This window comes from Ptiloglossa arizonensis, chromosome 5 (assembly GCF_051014685.1).
Source record: "Ptiloglossa arizonensis isolate GNS036 chromosome 5, iyPtiAriz1_principal, whole genome shotgun sequence".
NCBI classification, from domain to species: domain Eukaryota; kingdom Metazoa; phylum Arthropoda; class Insecta; order Hymenoptera; family Colletidae; genus Ptiloglossa; species Ptiloglossa arizonensis.
In genome coordinates, this window is record NC_135052.1 from 20,718,670 (window position 1) to 20,741,314 (window position 22,645).

Below are 22,645 nucleotides of genomic sequence, written 5' to 3' on the forward strand. Positions count from 1 at the left end.
CTTTTAGGTTTTCTGGAGACAGCACGCCGGTTGTCTTGGTCGATCGTTTTGTCCCCCCCCCCCCCCCCCATTTTCTCCTCACTTGGCACGAGGAATTACGCAACTATACGCAGCAGTTTCTTTTCGCTGGGGAACGATTCTCCCCCACCCCCTCTCCAAGCGATCCGACGCCTCTTAGGACAATTGAATCTCGCGACGGTCGTTAGAAATTCGTTCGGATGAATCGTACGATTTTTTCCTGGGGATTAACAAACAAGCACGCCCAGCGAGTCGCTTTCTAGTTCTGAGTTGTGTGACAGAATTCGCGCGAGCACAGGAATTCACTAGCCAACGAGGATCCGCGGGCGTGGGACTCGCCGACGCGACGTTTCGACGAATAAACGAGTTCGGTGCGGTCAGTTGCACCCCCAACTCGACCGCTGACTCCAGTAGCACGCTCGAAGTTCGTCAGTTGCTCCTGCAACTCGACAGACTGACTCGGTAGCACGCTCGGATGTCGTACTAGAAGTTGCACGCGTACTCCTTCTTTTCCTGGCAGCTATTTCTCTCGCGGTACGGGATAATAGTCGTAGTTTAAACAAACGTCGAAACTCGTTAACGATTATACGGCGAGTGCACGCCTGTGGGATTCTCGCCCGTTTCGTTTCTCGTCTCCCTTGAGTTCGCCGCTCGAGGAAACCAAGATTCGATTGATGATGGAATCGCAAAACGAAATGAAGTAATACCTTAAAAAACAGAAAAAGCTAATGCAAAACGGAAAAAAAATGAAAAAAAAAATATACGAAGAAAAAGAATATCGCGCATGTAATCCGAGAAAGTGTAACGCAAATAGGTGTATGATAATATTACATTAACGTACATACAATTGTGATCGTGAGAGTATCTGTTACGAATAAATAAATTACGAATAAACCACGTGACTTTTTTCCAAGCTACTTCGACTCGAGTGTTTTGAACCTTTTCACCCGTTGCCCTTGGTACTGCGAATTATCGAAAAAAGAAGTCAAAGATCGTTTATTTGTGCAATTTTCGCAATATATCCCTAAATGTGCGCGTAAAATATTTTTCCAGGTTCATCTTAGAGGTGTGTTGCGTATTCTTACTTTTTTTGTTAATTCATAAGAATCTTTAAAAAATTATTATTATCACTATTCAACCCACTGGGTTTTTACAAATAATAGAAATATATTCGATCGTATTTCGTTGATATTTGGATAGGAGACATACGAATTCTTTTGGAAATTATGTTTTCCTGTTTATTAATTTCTAGAAACACTTTGTATAGGACATTATTTATGTCTTTTGTAGACGATATAATGCAATTTTGTTTTTCTTATCTCGAAGAGCGTTCACACGTTGAACGGTAATTTTGTTCAACATTATTACTCCTTGTAATAAATTTTCATATAGGTAAATAAAAAAGATGTTTCATCAAGTAAAAAAAATTATAATATTTTTGTTATGGTGTCTTTTCTGTGTTCAAATAGCAATTGAAAAAAACACAGAAACCACCACAGAACTTTTTCTCTACTTTGTTCACCCATTAGCGACGAGATCGAACACATTGCAAATATTGTTCAATCTGACCAAATAAAATCGTTTTACTATCATTTTATAAATACAAAACCGAATGTACTCTTAAAAAACCTAGTATGTAAAGGGCAGGACAGTAATTTGAAATTAACGTACACAAAGTAACAAACACAAGGAAATTTAATTAAAAAAAAAAATAAGAAACCACTATTCGAAATAACGTATCAGTCTTTTATTTCCAGCGATGTCATTTGAAAATAACCGAAATATCGATTTATTCGAAATAATAGGTATCTGAAATAAACTTCGAGATAACAGTGTTGTTTCTACAACGAATAAATATTTATTCAGTCATCTAAAAAATGTATTCGTCGATTTGCATATAGAAAGCCATTTTTTCAACGTAGCATATAACATTTTCGTCTTACACTTAGCCATAGAATATGCTAGCAAAATTCGTTGGAGAACCTATTGGACACCGTATATATAAATGATTTATATACACATCGTATATTCGAAGTTATAAACACGTCCACGATGGACGATCAATGAAGCATATTTGTTACACCAACATACGTAATCTTGAAATCGTTATCGATCAAACGATACGAAGAGATCTCGAATTTCCTTTCTTGAAAAATTTCCGCACACCTCGTTTACCTCCAAGAATCATTCCATTCGTTCAAACACCGAATCATCATATTCGAAGTTGTTTCGTGAAAAGATATCGATCGTTTCTCGAAACCTGAAGTTTGAAACAACATTTCGAACGAAACTTTCGTTGCTGGAACGCATCTAGGATTGTTCGATACTGCGACTAGAGATAACTTCCCCCACCACCGGAGTCGATTCTATCTTCGAGCTGTCCGTAGATCGTCAGAGGGTCTCGACGAAGGATGAAAGAAAAAAACACCACGACACCTTCGTTTCCAGGTGCAACTATATCGTATATTTAATATTTATAATACAAATGCAGATCGTCGTACGCGGGCGTTCTAATGATGAGGAACGTAGGTCTGCGCGTTCTGTGGGCAGCCGGGTAGCAGATTCGAGGTGTCCTCCTCCGTGGAGCTGCACAGCATCCCTACAAGAGTGTAATCGACGAAAGGTGGGAGATCGAGTTCACCGACGTCACCGTAGCTGTTGATCACGGTCTGCGCGTTACCAGTGGCGTTCATCGTCATCTGTGGCAGTCGGGTGTCCAGCACCTCGCACGTGTAATGACAACGATCGTTGCCAGGGTAGAAGAAAGGTTCCGAGCTGTTCTGCGACTGCATAGACCCGTCCATGCCGTTGGATTCGGAGAACAACCTTTCGGTGGTGTCGGGTGCCTCGTGAGCCTGGTAATTGTTCTGGAGTCTCTCGTCCAGGACCATCCGGTTGGAGTTCTGGTGCGATCGGTTGGCCATGTGACTCTTGGTGTCCGAGTGATCGAACATCTGGCTGTAGCCATCGTAGGTGTACGGTTTGTTCTCTAGAGGGCTACGACTGGGACGAACAGCTTCGTGCATTCCGTTTTCCTTTTTCGGATAGACGTTGTAGTTCGTGGCCTCCAACAGACCTGGCTGGCAGTTCTCCTTGGGGTAGCAGTTCACGTCCCTTCTGGTGTTCAACAGATCGTCCTTTTGAGGATCGAAACCGGGGAAGTTCAAACGATCGTCCTGATGGTTCTGGGGCCAGTAGTTGGACTGTTGGTCGTTCTTCACGGTACCTTCGACGAAGTTCTTGTGGTTCTGGTTCCGTTGGTAGTCTTGGAAGTTCAGCGCGTTGTTCAGGGGATGCGTCTGATTGGGTTCTTTGTCGGTGATGAAATGATTCACCGGTCTCTTCGAGCAGAATCCGTTGGTGTCTTTGTCCGGCTCGAAACCGGGGAACTGAAGTCTGTCGTCCTGGGGCATGCTCAGGTGGCTGCTGCTCGAGTCTTCGCTGAGGAATTGGTTCCAGTAGGCCTGGTCTTGGTGTTGCTTCATTTCGTACTTGATGGTCCCGCTGCCCAGATCGAGCAACGTTGGCGGCGACCTGGCCACGTCCTGCGAGTTCAGGGGGAAGTCTGGTCGCAGGGGTTGATCCAGTTGGAAGATCTCTTCCGGTTGGAAGAGTTCACCGGTGAACGGGGGGAAGTCTGGGTACGAGGCCTCTTGGGGTACCTGGTTCGGTAGGTTGTAGCCCAAGGTGTTCTCTTGAGGTGGTACGGTGTCTTGCAGCCAATAGGGGGTGTCGTTCGAAGGTGTTTGTTGGGGGTACATGGTTGTTTGATGGTGGTGGGACTGCTGGTACGACGGGACGTTGGTTTGCAGACCGCAGATACACTCGAACGGTGGACAAGAGCACGAGTATCCTGAAACGAAGAAGGATGCGATCAGTTCGGAGGGTGACGGTGTGAACAATTGAAGAACGGAAATAAAATTTTGGAAGTAATTAAAGAAACGAAAAATTACGACACCAGTCTGAAAATATTATATCAAAATTAAAATTATTCGATAAAAAATAACGAAAAATTACGACGCCACTCTGAAAATATTATATTAAAATTAAAATTATTCGATAAAAAATAACGAAAAATTACGACGCCAGTTTGAAAATATTATATCAAAATTAAAATTATTCGATAAAAAATAACGAAAAATGACGACGCCAGTCTAAAAATATTATATTAAAATTAACATTATTCGATAAAAAATAACGAAAAATTACGACGCCAGTCTAAAAATATTGTATTCAAATTAAAATTATTCGATAAAAAGTAACGAAAAATTACGACGCCAGTCTAAAAATACTATATTAAAATTAAAATTATTTGATAAATATTCGAAAGAAACGATAAGGTGAAAATACTAACATCGAATAAGGAAATAAGAGAAGAGTAGTAAAAGTATATTAGAAATAAAAAGAGAGAAATAATAAAATATACTACTTAATTCGAACAATTTTTACTTGAGACTAATTAATTGTGTAATTTATTTATTCCGAGAATATTTATCCCAGGAGGGAACAAAGGTTGACAGAGAAATTTTTGAAAATAATAAATGCCTTTATCGACTACTTTTAGTTATTAAGTATTTAAAAATTTGTAATCTAGTTTCTCTTTAAAATCGATCAATGAAATTTCCAAGCGTTCGTATTATATTAACGCACGAAGTATGACGAATATGCTTCACGAAAATATCGGTATACATTTTTTGGATTATTTTATAAACAAGTTTTGTAGCAGTATAGGGAATGTTCGATTAAAAATTTCAAATTCACGATTCAAATGAATGCGCGTAATACAGCGTAGGAGGTGGCGCCGCCAAGCGGTTTAGGATAGTAACACTGGCGCGAAAACAGTCGCGGTAAGCGTTCGACACGTTGCTACGAATTCTTAGTGAAAAGTGGAATTTCCCTTAAAACTATCAGCGAACCGTACACCAGTACATTTATAACTAATTGCGCGTAACGTGAAACGAGTATATTGTAATTCGAGGAGGCAGAAATAATAACCTTTGTCCGAAATCAGTGGTGGTGGTTGCGTAGTGCGCGGCGGTTGCTCGATTGCTTCCGAGTTCGGCCTTTTCGTTCCTCGTAGTGACATCAACTATAAACATACAAATAATTTGTTCGTGAGTCGACGCAGAGCATTCGAACGAAGAGGAACAACAATCGTTCGCAGAGACTGGGATTCTTTTTGGGTTATATTCTGCATCGTGGTTATACGTCTCGGTGAGTAATCATATTTATGAATATAATATTTTATTCATCGATACACGACGATCTCGAGCGTCCGGTCAATCAGGACGACACGCATTGTGTATACAAACAAACGTGTTCGAGTTTTTATATTCACGATGCGTCGAAGCTTGTGTTTTTTTGTAAGGAAGCTATTCGTAAATGATACAAGGGAATTAAATCGGATGGAAAGTTCTGGAAACTTTCGATTCCATTGCGATACTTGTGCTATCGATAAGTATGCACATTACGAGCACGTATCGATATGTATCGAAGCAATTTGAATACTTCGGAAACACATGCGGATAAAAATATATACTAAGACGTAAAAAACTTATTTACAGAAGATATTGTATGTGTTTTTTTTTTTTCGAAATGTAAAAAATTTTAATATCGCGAGTTCGACAAGCTCTTTGCATTTTGATTTGTTACTCACAAATATACGGCATTACGTATTTGTGAGGCATAGCATTTTCAACGGAATAACGGACACTTTACCAACTGTTTTTTTTTTCCACTTGTATTAAACAATGCGTTGAAAATATAATTATAATTTATCGCAGTGACAATAATTCTCTTCTCCAATTGTTACATCTGGTGTCTCTATTATTATATGTATGAATCAATGGATAATTTACATAGGGTGTTTCCAAATAAAACTATACACCTATAGAGGGCGTTCAGAGGTAACTATAACGTGAAATACTTTAACTCGGTCCACGTTCGTTATTTTCTCCCTAAAAATAGAATATTTATTTCATCGAGGTTATTTCAAGATAATTTGAGAAAAGTTTCTTTCTCATCGTTTTTTCTTCAGAATTTAATGCGATACGAGATCAATAATTTGTTTATTTTCTCCCTTCATAAAGACTTTCTCCTCGAAATTTCTATCTCACAAATTTTCAAACTTTTCTCTTTCAAATATTCCCATTCCGTAAATATCACTTAACAATCGATTCAAGTTTCATAAATTCGCTCCCTCTTCCAAAATTCATTTTTATTATCTCAAGGTTACTCAAGTTCGATTCGTGTTCCGTAAAATCGAAAATATTTTCAACTATGATAAAAAAAAATAAACAAAGTTCACCGAGACCCTATTCGACAGTTTTCGAGACACTCTGCGCAAATATTAGGTGGACCGGAAAGTAATGTCGTTTCTGCGCATGTCACTATTTGATTGTCATTTGTCAGCTCATTGTGTACATTAAAGTCGTAGCAAAGACATTCTGAGGTTATAGTGACTTGTTTAGTTGTAAATAATTAAATTTAAAATTTTTCTTTACAATTTTGGGTGAAATGGCCAGCCAAATACCAGAAGAGGTACATATCCGGCATTGCATGCTTTTTGAGTTTCGCAAGGGTAGTAACGCAACAGTTGCTACCAAAAACATTTGCGATTTTCATCCAAATGCATTAGACGTTCGTAAATGCCAAAGGTGGTTTTCCAAGTTCAAATCCGGTAATTTTGATCTTTTCGACTCGTATCGATCAGGAAGACCAACAACGTTAGACAATGACGTGTTAAGTGCGGAAGTGGAAGCAAATCCGTGTCAGACAATCGAGGAATTGTCAAACAGTCTTAACCAACCTTGGTCGACCATCCAAGAACATTTGCAGCAGATTGGGAAAGTAAGCAGAGCAGGTGTTTGGGTCCCGCATAATCTGTCCGAAGAGAACAAGGCTAACCGATCCACCACATGCAACTTATTGCTTCAACGGCACAATACAGAAGCGTTTTTTGATCGCTTGATCACCGGAGATGAAAAGTGGGTTCTTTATGATTATCCAAAACGCAAAAGGCAGTGGCTCTCTCCAAATGAATCGCCACAAAGTACTGCTAAGCCAGGTTTACACCCCAAAAAGGCCCTTTTGTGTGTTTGGTGGAGTATTCGCGGCGTTGTTCATTTTGAAGTGCTGAAACCTGGACAGACTGTGAATGCAGACCTTTACTGTGAACAATTAGATCGTGTAAATAAATCTTTAATTGAAAAGTGGCCAGCGATTGTCAACAGAAAAGGCGTTATTCTGCAAGACGATAATGCAAGACCGCACTGCGCAAGACGAACCTTGGCAAAAATTAATGAATTGGGGTGGGAGGTACTGCCTCACCCACCATACTCGCCCGATGTTGCACCATCGGATTTCCATTTATTCCGATCGCTTCAACACTTTCTAAGTGGCAAAAGATTTGCAAATTTGGATGATATTCAAAATGCCATCTCTGTATATTTTGCTCAAAAACCAATTGATTTTTATCGATCCGGCATTGAAAATTTGCACACTAGATGGCAAAAGGTTGTTGATAATGAGGGTGATTATATCATTGATTAAAAATAAAAACTCGTTAAAAATTTATGTGTTTGAATTTAATGTAAGGAAACGACATTACTTTCCGGTCCCCCTAATAATTGGAGAAATTTCTCCGGTGAGTTTCAATCGCGGAAACGTACCTTCGAGCCCAAGGCAGCCTCGCTGGCCAAAAGGACCGCGAGTCCGCGCACCCTTCTGCCAGCGCCTACGCTCCTCCTTGCCTCGGATGTGGACTTCGCTTCCGGTCGCGGATGGTCGTGTTGCCCTTTCGCTTGGAAGAATATCGCGTGCTCGGTGTGCCGCCAGAAATGCGTCACGGGGTAACCGCAATGGCCGCGACACGAAAGTATCTCCAGCCGACCGGTGCACTGCCTGTTCGGGCATGGTTTTCCTTGCTGTTTCTTTCTCGCCTGTGAACAATACGCGACGTTTCATCGATATTTCAAACATTGATTATTGGTTCTCGATTTGTATTAGAAAATAACGGAGATCTTTGAAAATACTTGGAAATCGTGGTTAATTTTGATTTTAAGGATAGAAATTAATTTTTGTGTTATTAGGTTGTTCGGAGAGTCATTTTCTTTTCCAAAATGGAGAATATATAGATTAATAAAATATTAATAAATATAAAAATTAATTTATGAATTAATATTGGAAAATTTACATGGAGAAATAAAGCTCTCGATTTGTACTGAAAAGTAATAGAGATTTTTGAAAAATACTTAGAAATCGTAGCTATTTTTTGTATTAAAGATAAAAATTAATTTATCTTTATCAGACGTTAATATTGGAAAATTTACATCCGGAAATAGACCTCTCGATTTCTACTAAAGAATAATAGAGGTCTTTGAAAATATTTAGAAATCATGGCTATTTTTGGTTTTAAGGACAAAAATTAATTTATGTGTTATTAGGTTGTTCGGAGAGTCATTTTGTTTTCTAAAATGGAGAATATATAGTTTAATAAAATGTTTGTATACTGTTAAAAAATGGGGTTTTATTTTTGCCGAAGGAAAAATGAAATGACTTTTTGAACAATTTAATAACATAAATTAATTTATGTGTTAACATTGAACATTGGACAATTTGCATCGGAAAATAGAGCTCTCGATTTGCACTAAAGAATAATAGAGATTTTTGAAAATATTTAGAAATTGTGGTTAATTTTGGTATTAAGGACAAAAATTAATTTATGGGTTAATATTGGAAAATTTACATGGAGAAATAAAGCTCTCGATTTGTACTGAAAAGTAATAGAGATTTTTGAAAAATACTTAGAAATCGTAGCTATTTTTTGTATTAAAGATAAAAATTAATTTATCTTTATCAGACGTTAATATTGGAAAATTTACATCCGGAAATAGACCTCTCGATTTCTACTAAAGAATAATAGAGGTCTTTGAAAATATTTAGAAATCATGGCTATTTTTGGTTTTAAGGACAAAAATTAATTTATGTGTTATTAGGTTGTTCGGAGAGTCATTTTGTTTTCTAAAATGGAGAATATATAGTTTAATAAAATGTTTGTATACTGTTAAAAAATGGGGTTTTATTTTTGCCGAAGGAAAAATGAAATGACTTTTTGAACAATTTAATAACATAAATTAATTTATGTGTTAACATTGAACATTGGACAATTTGCATCGGAAAATAGAGCTCTCGATTTGCACTAAAGAATAATAGAGATTTTTGAAAATATTTAGAAGTCGTGGTTAATTTTGCTACTAAGGACAAAAATTAATTTATGAATTAATATTGGAAAATTTACATGGAGAAGTAGAGCTCTCGATTTTTACTGAAGAATAATAGAGATTTTGGAAAATATTTAGAAATTGTGGTTAATTTTGGTATTAAGGACAAACATTAATTTATGGGTTAATGTTGAACAATTTACATCGAGAAATAGAGCTATTGATTTGTACTGAAAAATAATAGAGATTTTTGAAAATATTTAGAAATCGTGGTTAATTTTTGTATTAAGGACAAAAATTAATTTATGGGTTAATATTGGAAAATTTACATGGAGAAGTAGAGTTCTCGATTTGTACTAAAAAATAACGGGGATCTTCTAAAAATACTTAGGAATCCTAGCTATTTTTCGTATTAAAGATAAAAATTAATTTATCTTCATCAGACGTTAATATTGGAATATTCACATCGAGAAATAGAACTCTAGATTTGCATTAAAAAACTTACTCTATGACCGTCATTATAATAACAAATAATAGTAAGCACAATGATCTCCAAGAAACACCACATTAGACAAAATATTATTTAAAAAAAAAAAGTCGCCGAAGTTAAAACTTATTCATTTATTTTAACCGCCATATATTTCCGTCAAAATAATCACCAGTTCCCTCAAAAATAACCGAAAAATCAGCCGATGAATACTATTTCAATCGAAGTACAATCGAATTATTTATAAACAAACGTTAAATTTCTTTCAAAAGGGTCGAGAATTAATTCATACATCCAATACTTAATTTGCTCTATACACACCGCAAAGTACTAGTATTTCATTTTATTCACGGTACAACTGGAACGATTTCTCCACACGTTTCACCGTATGTAGATACGTGAATTGGTCATTGATAACACGCGGTGTATGAAAAAGCGTGTACGGAAAAGCTTGATCGGATTTTCTCGCGAAAGATTGCCCGTTTTCCACTGCGATCGTATTCGTGTTCACGTATTCGCTCACCTTGTCGCAAATCGCCGGTCGAAGGTGTACCCTTCCGCCGCCAGGTAGCACGCACTCTTGCGAGCACACGAGAACACCCAGACACGACTTCTTGAGAATGCTCACGTTGTGATTATTCGTGTTCCTCATCGCCCAACCCGAGGCGTGTCGCCTCGCCTCCTCGCAATCTGGCCCGTATACCCTTCTTACGTGCCCGTCCGCCCATTCGCACCAGGGATCGTACTCCACCACCTGAAAACAAACAATCATTTCGATTCTCGTGATCTCGATCGAACGTTTCGTATGTTGTGCGTTTCCTCGAAGTACCTCGATTATCGTTAAGTAGGTAACTTAACTTACATGTGGGAGAATATTTGCAAAAGCGTTGATTATCGGTAGGTAGGTAGGTAGGTGAATTAACTTTTTTTTATTAACGAATTTACAAGTGGGAGAATATTTGCAAAAGCGTTGATTATCGGTAGGTAGGTGAATTAATTTGTTCTTATTAACGAATTTACAAGTGGGAGAATATTTGCAAGAGTGTCGATTATCGGTAGATAGATAAATTAAATTTTTGTTATTAACGTATTTACAAGTGGGAGAATATTTACAAGGGTGTCGATTATCGGTAGGTAGGTAAATTAACTTTTTCTTATTAACGAATTTATAAGTGGGAGAATATTTGCAAGGGTGTCGATTATCGGTGGGTAGGTGAATTAACTTTTTCTTATCAACAAATTTACAAGTGGGAGAATATTTGCAAGAGCGTCAATTAATGGTAGGTCGATAAATTAAATTTTTCTTATTAACGAATTTACAAGTGGGAGAATATTTACAAGGGTGTCGATTATCGGTAGGTAGGTAAATTAACTTTTTCTTATTAACGAATTTATAAGTGGGAGAATATTTGCAAGGGTGTCGATTATCGGTGGGTAGGTGAATTAACTTTTTCTTATCAACAAATTTACAAGTGGGAGAATATTTGCAAGAGCGTCAATTAATGGTAGGTCGATAAATTAAATTTTTCTTATTAACGAATTTACAAGTGGGAGAATATTTACAAGGGTGTCGATTATCGGTAGGTAGGTAAATTAACTTTTTCTTATTAACGAATTTATAAGTGGGAGAATATTTGCAAGGGTGTCGATTATCGGTGGGTAGGTGAATTAACTTTTTCTTATCAACAAATTTACAAGTGGGAGAATATTTGCAAGAGCGTCAATTAATGGTAGGTCGATAAATTAAATTTTTCTTATTAACGAATTTACAAGTGGGAGAATATTTGCAAAAGCGTTGATTATCGGTAGGTAGGTGAATTAATTTGTTCTTATTAACAAATTTACAAGTGGAAGAATATTTGCAAAAGCGTTGATTATGGGTAGGTGAATTAACTTTTTCGTATCAATGAATTTACAAGTGGAAGAATATTTACAAAAACGATTTTGCAAGTCGATTATCGGTGTGTAGCTAAATTAACTTTTTCTTATCAACGAATTTACAAGCGGATTGGAAAAAGTTTCTCCTTTGAATCAATTTTTGATAACAATCTGTCTCGAAGATTCGATGGAATGTAAAATTCTACGTAGAATTGAAAAATCAATTATTGTTCTTTAGGAAAAGATTATTCGACACGATAAAGTGTTATTATTATCATCGAATCTTTTACCTCGAGTAAATTGAAAAATACGTAATATCGTTTCTGATTTTTATTCTTCGTAGTTACTTATTTACAATATTTCTTCGGTTTAAATTTTCTCTCTGCGTTATCGTTAATCAGTTTTAAGTTTCTTCTAGTAAAATTACTAAAAGTATATTTATAGTGGTAAAAGAATTTGTATTTTGAATTAAATCTACTGGAAAAAATGTAACTCGATTTTTCGGGTGTTTTAAAATTCGCGAAATAATAAAAGAGCCAGGTAGATGGGCAATTTTTGTATGGGATTTTAAGGAGCAACATATGCATTGATTTACACGTACAAATTTAAAGCTCCTGTGTCGAAATTTTACAAGGAGTATATTTTACGGATTAGAACTCTTTTGTATGCAAGTTGAAAAAAATTTCAAGGTCAAACAGTAAGCTTTAATGTACACACACACTGTATTTTGGTTTAATGCTTTTAAGGAAATCGTAACGTGCAACGAATTATCCACTCGTACAAAATGTTACTATAAACTTCATGAAAATAAAAATTTTCATTCACGAAACTTAATTTAAATTTTCTTCTTCAAAAATGTCTCTATGGTAATTCGAATCGATCGAGAGTGACTTCGATATTTCAAATATTGTTACAGTACGGTAGAATCTTTATTATTTAAAGTATAGTAACAGAGAGACGCGACTATTTGGTTAAACAATTTTTTGGATAGTAGAACGTTCGACATTGATCATTTTCCATTAAAGATAAAGTATCAATAATAAAAAGAAAAGTAAGATATTACTCCAAACTATTATATTTAATACACTTAACTATATAAAATTGCATCAAATGCCATAAAATATTAAATCTTTCCACAATGATGCTTGAAACAATTATAGTTATAATCAATTATCCCCAATAATTCCTAGCAATTTTTAATTTTAATTTGTCACTTTTCAATGCAGTAATTGTTATCACATCATCTCGACGTTGCTATCGTTCACAATTAAACTTTTACAATAAATCATCTTCACCGTTGTGGAAAAATATTTCAACACGTGAAACACGATAGTGATCCTTAAGAATCAGTGTTATAATAATTTATAACCAAATTCATAACCATTACTTCCAAAGCAACAACGATTATACATTTACGACAAAATAACAAGTACATTGACAAATTATCGAATATTCCAATTTTTCACACTACAGTTCGAACAAACATCAGGAACATCTTTAAGTATATTATAAGGTCCTTACAAGGACATATACATAGTTCGATTGGATAAGAAAAGTTTAAAAGACATTATTATTTTGAGTTGTTCGCAAAGTCATTTCATTTTTTTTTTTTTAGTGAAAATGAAATACAATTTCTTTAGAGTGTACAAACATTTAATTAAATTATACATTCTCCATTTTGGAGAACGAAACGACTTTCCGAAGAAACCCAAGAGCAAGGACTATCCACTCGTACAATTCCTCGAGCAATTTCCAGGCACCCTTTAATTTCATTTATTCTTTGTATCGAACGGTTTTGGTCAGTTTACCAACGTACGTCACTTTCCTCGCGGTATACCTGTCCTCGTTTTTGTCAGGAAATTGGTGAAAATGGAGAACCGCGGTAGGTGGTAATTTCCAAGTTTCGGAATATGCCCCCGTGACCGCGCGCGGGAATTACCTGTCACGTTTAATTGCTTTCGAGAAACGTTCGAATGGAGTTGGTCATCGAGCACGGAATAATTACCCTTGGAACGTTCGAGTCGTTGATGTCCCATTCTTGATGAGGGTGCTGCTGTTGCTGGTTGCCGGCAACAGTCGCTGACATCGTTGGCGACCCAACGCGACTCCTTAAACAGAGAACAATGTTCGTGCGATTAAGAAACACGTCGCGATAGTTCGCAGCATTGTTTTCACCGCGATCGCTCAAGAAGAGTCGAGTGAATTTATAAAAATATAAATACAGCGTTTCTTTCAATTATTACAGTTAATAATTTTCATCGATTTTGGCCAAATTCTCCGCTCGAGTATCGTGAAAATTTGAATATTTGTATCGAGTGAAATGTGGAAGATATTGAAATTTGAATTTGTAAACATGGGTTCTCGAACTTGAATTTCATTTTAGTTGTTACAGAGGGTTACAGAGGTCTTGGATGAATGATACTATTTAAAGAGAGGGAATTCTTTTCGATAATCGAAATTACTTAATATTTCGATTGACGAAATTTTGGGTTAGAATTTTTCGTTACTATGTGATAAAATGTTTAATGGCTTCGAACGATTGAGAAATTTAAGGTATCTATTCTTGAGCTTGATTTCTTCTTTTGGTTATCGTCGTTTAGAATCTATTTACGTGTGTAGGTCTCTGTGCGATAAATTAGGTACGGTAATTTTGAAATTAGAACCTCTGACCTTGATTTCTTCTTTCTTAACATTATTTAGAACTAATTTTTGCATGTAGAGTTGTGTGGAACAAAAAATTAGGTACATCGTAGTACTTTAAAAGATGTCTACCACAGGTTAATTTCTCCTTTGGTTATTGTCTTTCAGAATCAATTTATATATTCCTCTCTATGTAACAAAAAATTAGATACGTCGTTTAATTTATCTATCGTCGATTTTGATTTCTTCTTTTCTTAATATCATATAGATTCAACTTATATGTACAGAGTTGCACCTAACAAAAAATTAGGTACATCGTAGTACTTTAAACCACTTTAAGATGTCTACCATAAGTTAATTTCTCCTTTGGTTAGTATGCTTCAGAATCAATTTATACACACTCTATCTAACAAAAAATTAGGTACATCGTAGTACTTTAAAACACTTTTAGATGTCTACCACAGGTTACTTTCTCCTTTGGTTATTGTTCATCAGAATCAATTTATACACACTCCTCTATCTAACAAAAAATTAGGTACATCGTAGTACTTTAAGATGTCTACCACAGGTTAATTTCTCCTTTGGTTATTGTTCATCAGAATCAATTTATACACACTCTTCTATCTAACAAAAAATTAGGTACATCGTAGTACTTTAAGATGTCTACCACAGGTTAATTTCTCCTTTTATGATTGTCCATCAGAATCAATTTATACACACTCCTCTATCTAACAAAAAATTAGGTACATCATAGTACTTTAAAACACTTTAAAATGTCTACCACAAGTTAATTTCTCCTTTGGTTATTGTCCTTCAGAACAATTTATACACACTCCTCTATCTAACAAAAAATTAGGTACATCGTAGTACTTTAAGATGTCTACCACAGGTTAATTTCTCCTTTTATGATTGTCCATCAGAATCAATTTATACACACTCCTCTATCTAACAAAAAATTAGGTACATCGTAGTACTTTAAGATGTCTACCACAGGTTAATTTCTCCTTTTATGATTGTCTATCAGAATCAATTTATACACACTCCTCTATCTAACAAAAAATTAAGTACATCATAGTACTTTAAAACACTTTAAGATGTCTATCACAAGTTAATTTCTCCTTTGGTTATTGTCCTTCAGAACAATTTATACACACTCCTCTATCTAACAAAAAATTAGGTACATCGTAGTACTTTAAGATGTCTACCACAAGATAATTTCTCCTTTGATTATTGTCCTTCAAAATCAATTTATACACACTCCTCTATCAAACAAAAAATTAGATACGTCGTAGTGATTTGAAACGATCTATCCTCGATTTTGATTTCTTTCACGGCGATCGCCATTCGAGAGCAATTTATACGTATAGAAACCTATGCAAGGAAAAGTGAGGTACGTCATAGTAATTTAAAGGTATGTACCATCGACCTTGGGGTCCTGAAATCCGAATCTCGCCGCATCGAAACCGAGGACCAATTTAGGATTACGCAATCGCCGGCGTGCCAAGGGGCCGGCAGCTTCGAGATAAAATCCCGATTTATGGTGCGTACCTGGCCGTACCTCGCGCCATACTTATGGGAGCCCGTGGGTGGCCTGACAAGGGGCACGTTCAGCGACTTTCCGGAATCCTTATATTCGCCGCGAACGATTCCCGATCGCGGTGAAAAAGATCGATACACGCTGCTCCGAAGACGCGGGAGTTTGTAATTCCCTGTGTTTTCATCGATTTTTCGAGTTTTACGTGTAACGAGTTACACATCAATATGGAGCGGAAGATGTCGATTCTTGTTGGAAAATTCGAGTTTTATAATCGATACGCACCAGATGTTATAAAAGCAATTTGCAAAGATAGAAGAATCGATGTACCGATGTAAAAGTGTGGATCTTTTGAAAAATCGATCTACCGATGTAAAAATATGACTCTTTTGAAAAATCGATCTATCGAAGTAAAAAAATGGATGTATTGAAAAGTCGATCTACCGATGTAAACATATGGGTCTATTAAAAAATCGATTTACCGATGTAAGAAAATTGATCTTTTGAAAAATCGATCTATCGAAGTAAAAAAATTGGTGTATTGAAAAGTCGATCTATCGAAGTAAAAAAATGAGTGTATTGAAAAGTTGATCTATCGAAGTAAAAAAATCGATCTTTTGAAAAATCGATCTACCGATGCAAAAAAATGGGTGTATTAAAAAATCGATTTACCAATGTAAAAAAATGCGTCTATTAAAAAATCAATTTACCGATGTAAGAAAATTGCTCGTTTAAAAAATCGATCTATCAAAGTAAAGAAATTGGTGTATTGAAAAATCGATCTATCGAAGTAAAAAAATCGATCTTTTGAAAAATCAATCTATCGATATAAAATGAATGGGTCTTTTGAAAAATCGATCTACCGAAGTAAAAAATCGATCTTTTGAAAAATCGATCTATCGATATAAAAAAAATCAATCTTTCGAAAAATCGATCTACTCATGTGAAAAAATCAATCTTTTGAGGAAATAAATTCAAGATCGGCATCCCTACTGCAAAGTCGTGTAAATTAAAAAACTAAAGATGTACGAACATTATAATATACTTTCGTAAATAATCAAGCAAATAGAAGTGCAACAAAGAGATAGAAGATAACAATTGGAGTTGTTGCTCGATGAAGAGTAATTATTAGACGGTAGTGTCCTTCCGAACATTTTATAACCGAATGTTGCAAATATTTAATTTCCCTCGTCTGCAATGATTTGTAATATCAATCTTGAATCCGAAGAGTGATTTTTTTTACTCACCTCACGTGTATAGAAATTAACAGAATATTTTTACCCCTGACCAGTAATTATCTATCTTATTTTAGAAGTATCTTTTTCTTTTAATGTATACCATGCGATAACTATTTTACTTGGAACTGTTGTAACATGTTTACCTTGTAGTATATTTCTCCGTGTACGTTTCTCGTATATCGTAGCATTGCTGAGTAGTGATTGAAACTTTTAATAATAAAATGCTCGAGAAGATATTACCGTTTAATAATTAAATACACGATTCGAAATGCATAGTGACGCATAGTCAGGTATTTAGAATGTCTTCAACGCGTGATCCAAAAATTTATGGCATTCAAACAGGAAATGTTCGATCTTCTAAAAACAATCTTGCACACGAGCAAGTATTATTTGAATTTCTTCTGCATTCGTTAAATACCAATAACGTGTCTACAGTTTCTCAATTAATAAACCTATGCATTAACAACGAACTGCTGTATTTAATTTTCTCTACTGTTTATTTTCATTTTCATTGGTTCACTAGCCTTTTAATTTACGTTCGTATATTAAACATTTTACAATTTCTTCGTTGTACATCATCTTTGAAAAACATTTATTCGTACTACCATAAACGCGCCTATGTCAGTGCCAATCGGTTTGTGCGTCTACCCACATTCTACCAATCGGAAGTCGAAACGCGCGTACACATTTGTAGTAGTTTGAACAAGTTTTTTTTACAAAGCAACTGTGTTAACGCCGAATCGAACTATAACGTTACAAGTTTAACACGATTTTCTGTCGTAAAATGTCGATAAAATAGATACTGTGCGTAGTAATAGGATTTCTCGCGATCTTATCTACGATGATAAAAGGAATAAATGTCTGAACCAAAGAAATCAACGTGACTTGGCTCTGTCAATGAACAATAAATGTTCTGGGACCTCGATGTAACAAACACGGTTCTTTTATCGTGTTCTGTATTTTATCTTGTGAGGGTTTGAATCACTTTTATTTTATTTTACAGGTACATAATTTTACGTTATTTTTCCGAGGACTACTCGAAAACTTATGAAACGTTAACAAAAATTTATTTGAGATTCTTTATAGGTTTTTACTTATCCTTTTCGTCAACAAGCGTACTTTTCAATTTTTGGAATATTTCGTGTTTTGTATTTTATCTTCTTAGAAAGAATTAGAATCACTTTTGTTTTATTTTATGGTTGCATAATTTTACATAATTTTTCCATGGATCGCTCGAGAACTCGTGAAACTTTAAAGAAAATTTCTTCAAAGATTTTTTTACTTTCCATTTATTTATATCGTCAATGAGCACACTTTTCAATTTTTGGAGTATTTCGTTCTATATTTTATCTTGTTAGAAAGAATTAGAACTTTTGTTTCATTTCATGATTATATATTTAATTTCGCGTAATTTTTCCATGGATCGCTGGAGAACTCGTGAAACTTTAAAGAAAATTTCTTCAAAGATTTTCTTATCACACTCCATTTATTTATATCGTCAACGAGCATACTTTTCAATTTTTGGAGTATTTCGTTCTGTATTTTATCTTCTTAGAAAGAATTAGAATCACTTTTGTTTTATTTTATGGTTGCATAATTTTACATAATTTTTCCATGGATCGCTCGAGAACTCGTGAAACTTTAAAGAAAATTTCTTCAAAGATTTTTTTACTTTCCATTTATTTATATCGTCAATGAGCACACTTTTCAATTTTTGGAGTATTTCGTTCTATATTTTATCTTGTTAGAAAGAATTAGAACTTTTGTTTCATTTCATGATTATATATTTAATTTCGCGTAATTTTTCCATGGATCGCTCGAGAACTCGTGAAACTTTAAAGAAAATTTCTTCAAAGATTTTCTTATCACACTCCATTTATTTATATCGTCAACGAGCATACTTTTCAATTTTTGGAGTATTTCGTCCTGTATTTTATCTTATCAGAAAGAATTAGAATCACTTTTGTTTTATTTTATGGTTGCATAATTTTACATAATTTTTCCATGGATCGCTCGAGAACTCGTGAAACTCTAAAGAAAATTTCTTCAAAGATTTTTTTACTTTCCATTTATTTATATCGTCAATGAGCACACTTTTCAATTTTTGGAGTATTTTGTTCTATATTTCATCTTGTTAGAAAGAATTAGAACTTTTGTTTCATTTCATGATTATATATTTAATTTCGCGTAATTTTTCCATGGATCGCTGGAGAACTCGTGAAACTTTAAAGAAAATTTCTTCAAAGATTTTCTTATCACACTCCATTTATTTATATCGTCAACGAGCATACTTTTCAATTTTTGGAGTATTTCGTCCTGTATTTTATCTTATCAGAAAGAATTAGAATCACTTTTGTTTTATTTTATGGTTGCATAATTTTACATAATTTTTCCATGGATCGCTCGAGAACTCGTGAAACTCTAAAGAAAATTTCTTCAAAGATTTTTTTACTTTCCATTTATTTATATCGTCAATGAGCACACTTTTCAATTTTTGGAGTATTTCGTTCTATATTTTATCTTGTTAGAAAGAATTAGAACTTTTGTTTCATTTCATGATTATATATTTAATTTCGCGTAATTTTTCCATGGATCGCTCGAGAACTCGTGAAACTTTAAAGAAAATTTCTTCAAAGATTTTCTTATCACTCTCCATTTATTTACATCGTCAACGAGCCGACTTTTCAATCTTTCGATTATTTTTCGAAGAAGCTGTTCACCGCGAAGTTAAGCGAAAGGCAATCTAACGAACGGTAGATAATTCTCGCTAAATCAACGCCTTCGCTTTTATTAATCGTCTACGTGGATGCGCATCGGGAAATTAATAATCGCGAAATCGCGCCAGGTAATGTCTCCAATGGTCGCTAGTTCAGAAACCTCGCGGTTAACGATTCCACATAAATTCCCTCGTAAGTGTCCGCTCGTGTCAGGTCACGCAGCGGCTTCTGCCTTTCTCTCGTTGACATTAAAGTCCGCGGTTATGATCTGTGGCTGCGCTATAGCGTCCTGAAAACGATCAGCGAGCCCAGTTTCCAAGCAGAACAGTTTTTTCCGTGCTTTCCTTTCCCATGGAATCATTTGTCCGCGTGTCGTTCGTCGTCGACAATGGTAATGCAATTTGGGGATGCATCTCTTTTCGAGGAGAAGTGCATTGCAGACTTTTATGTTCGATGAAATGTAAATAAGTAATTTATGAAATGTAAATAATGAAAGTAATTTAGAAAATGTAAATAATGAAAGTAATTTAGAAAATGTAAATAATGAAAGTAATTTAGAAAATGTAAATAATGAAAGTAATTTATAAAATGTAAATAATGAAAGTAATTTATAAAATGTAAATAATGAAAGTAAGTGATGAAATGTAAGTAATAAAAGAAACTTGTAAAATGTAAATAATGAAAGTAATTTATAAAATGTAAATAATGAAAGTAATTTATAAAAGGTAAATAATGAAAGTAATTTATAAAATGTAAATAATGAAAGTAAGTGATGAAATGTAAATAATAAAAGAAACTTGTAAAATGTAAATAATGAAAGTAATTTATAAAATGTAAATAATGAAAGAAATTTATATAATGTAAAGAGTGAAAGTTATCTATGAAATGTGAATAATGAAAGAAATTTATAAAATATAAATAATGAAAGAAATTTTGTTACTCGAAATAGAGACGTAAAATATGTAACTTTTAAAGCATGTTGCAAACAAAAATGGGCAAAATTTTGATCCAGAATATAATCGAAAGATTTGCATTTATCAAGTTACTCGTCGAATGTTAAAGAAAAGTTGGTCGCGTAAAATTGCTATGAAAGAAGAAACACAATTTTTTAGAAAAGAGAAAGTTAATACAAATTGTGTCTGAGAGACTTTACCAATTTTGTTACAAAAACAAAAGAAAATTTCTTAAGAGAGATCGCAAGGAAAATAATCATTAAAAAATTTGTACCAACTAGCATCTTGAAATACAGTAAATCGGTTGTAAAAGTAATACACTTTTCCACGTATGCAATTATTTGCATCGTCGATGTGTTCAGTCGATGTGTTAAGTTTTGCGATCAAAATTATTCCGTCAAATTATTCGACTTCATTTTCATATTTCGAGAATTTCTTTCATGGAAGTTCTTTGAAAGGAATAGCAACGTGACCGTTCGGTCAGTTCCTTCTCCTCGTATTTTTATTTCATTTTCTCCGTTCCTTTTTTATTTTGTAGAATTTGCACGACGTTGATGATGTAAGGTTGCGTAGGTAATGTTCATTGGACGTGATCGGTTTATCGTGTAGTGTCCACGAGCAGGTTACTTTGAAAACGTTCGAATGTAAATTATCGTACGTTTCGAGGGATGAGGAGAAGCTTGAATTTGATGCAAAATAAGCGTCGGTCGTACAAGAACGTTATAAATAACGGCGGCCAGGTGTCATTGACCATGAAGAGAACCGTAGAAGACGTTCGGCTCGCCTACGTCCCTTCGAGTCAACCTGCTATCTAAAGTTACAAACGGAACCGTGCAGAATGCTCTATTGGGACTTGCTGAAACGTTCAAGAATTCGTATATATTATCTCAACGGTCAATGAAACGAGTTTTTACGAATTTTTAATAATCTATTGACTTATACAGTCCCAATTTTCTTTGAATCAACGAATAAAGTACCACATAATTATTTTTTCAGCAATGATGTTTATTTTCTGTACATTCTCTTTTAATTGTATTAAATGGAAAATATTTCAGGATGAAAAATTTTATTTTATTTATATTTTATAAATTTCTTTCATTATTTACATTTCATAGATAATTTTCACTCTTTACATTATATAAATTTCTTTCATTATTTACATTTTATAAATTACTTTCATTATTTACATTTACCTTCTTTTACTGTAAATAGGATACTGACACCTAGAAGTGTATTTAATAATATCGAGACACTTACTTAGTATATAATCTAGGAAAAAATTACAAATATTTCTCTAGTGAGAAATAATAGAAGATAAAAGTTTCATTAACCAAAATTTAGGAGTAACCCAAACTAGGAATGTTAAGTAAATTATTTCTGAATATAATATTTTTTTCATTCCTAATATATTGTAAAGAAGATTACAAAAACATACAATGAACTTTAGACAAGTTTTTCTTCCTAAACCTACATGTGTTGAAATATTTTCAAATAAAATTTTACCTAAAATTTGTACAGCTAGATATAAAATAATATTTTATTGTCCAATGTCGACATTATCGATACGGTATTACGCTAATTTGTTCAAAGTTATCGTATATATCCCGAATTTTGTATCGCGAGGAATTGAAACTCTCGATCCCCTCTTCAAGTAACCCAAAGGAGGAAATAACTGGTTGTGTAATAAAAATTGTTGTGGTCACTCGACCGATAGGATGAAAATAAGTCGACTACTTCCTCGACAATGACGTGTCCTCTTTTTCTTTTTCTCTTCTGAAAATACATTTATATTCCAAATTTTATCTACCCACTTACTCGAAGATAATTAACAATACAAACCTTGAATCCCATTACTGTGTTACAACCGATGCCATTAAATCAATCGTTGAACAATGTTCGATCGACTACAATCTTTTCTTAAATGACTCGCACGAACATCAACCAGGCTAGACTTGCCCT

The 22,645-nt window shown here is 34.5% G+C and overlaps 1 protein-coding gene across 1 annotated transcript; it reads right to left on the reverse strand.

Moving 5' to 3' along the window:
* Nucleotides 1-2,528: 2,528 nt before the first annotated feature.
* Nucleotides 2,529-14,352, reverse strand: LOC143147447 (uncharacterized). The gene is made up of 6 exons (XM_076312692.1): nt 14,216-14,352; nt 13,610-13,787; nt 10,250-10,480; nt 7,689-7,958; nt 5,014-5,107; nt 2,529-3,871 (listed from the first exon to the last, which is right to left on the reverse strand). The coding sequence occupies exons 1-6, from the start codon at nt 14,350-14,352 to the stop codon at nt 2,529-2,531; spliced, it is 2,253 nt and encodes a 750-aa protein (XP_076168807.1).
* Nucleotides 14,353-22,645: the final 8,293 nt, after the last annotated feature.

Bases quoted from the DNA above. Each gene is read 5' to 3' on its own strand.
- LOC143147447 (XM_076312692.1), bottom strand. From the start codon at position 14,352: ATGTACCTAATTTTTTGTTCCACACAACTCTACATGCAAAAATTAGTT. The intron at 5,108-7,688 runs GTACGTTTCCGC...GTATGTTTATAG, and splicing joins AGGCTGCCTTGGGCTCGAAG to TTGATGTCACTACGAGGAAC. The intron at 3,872-5,013 runs GTTATTATTTCT...TCTTCGTTTCAG, and splicing joins ACCACTGATTTCGGACAAAG to GATACTCGTGCTCTTGTCCA.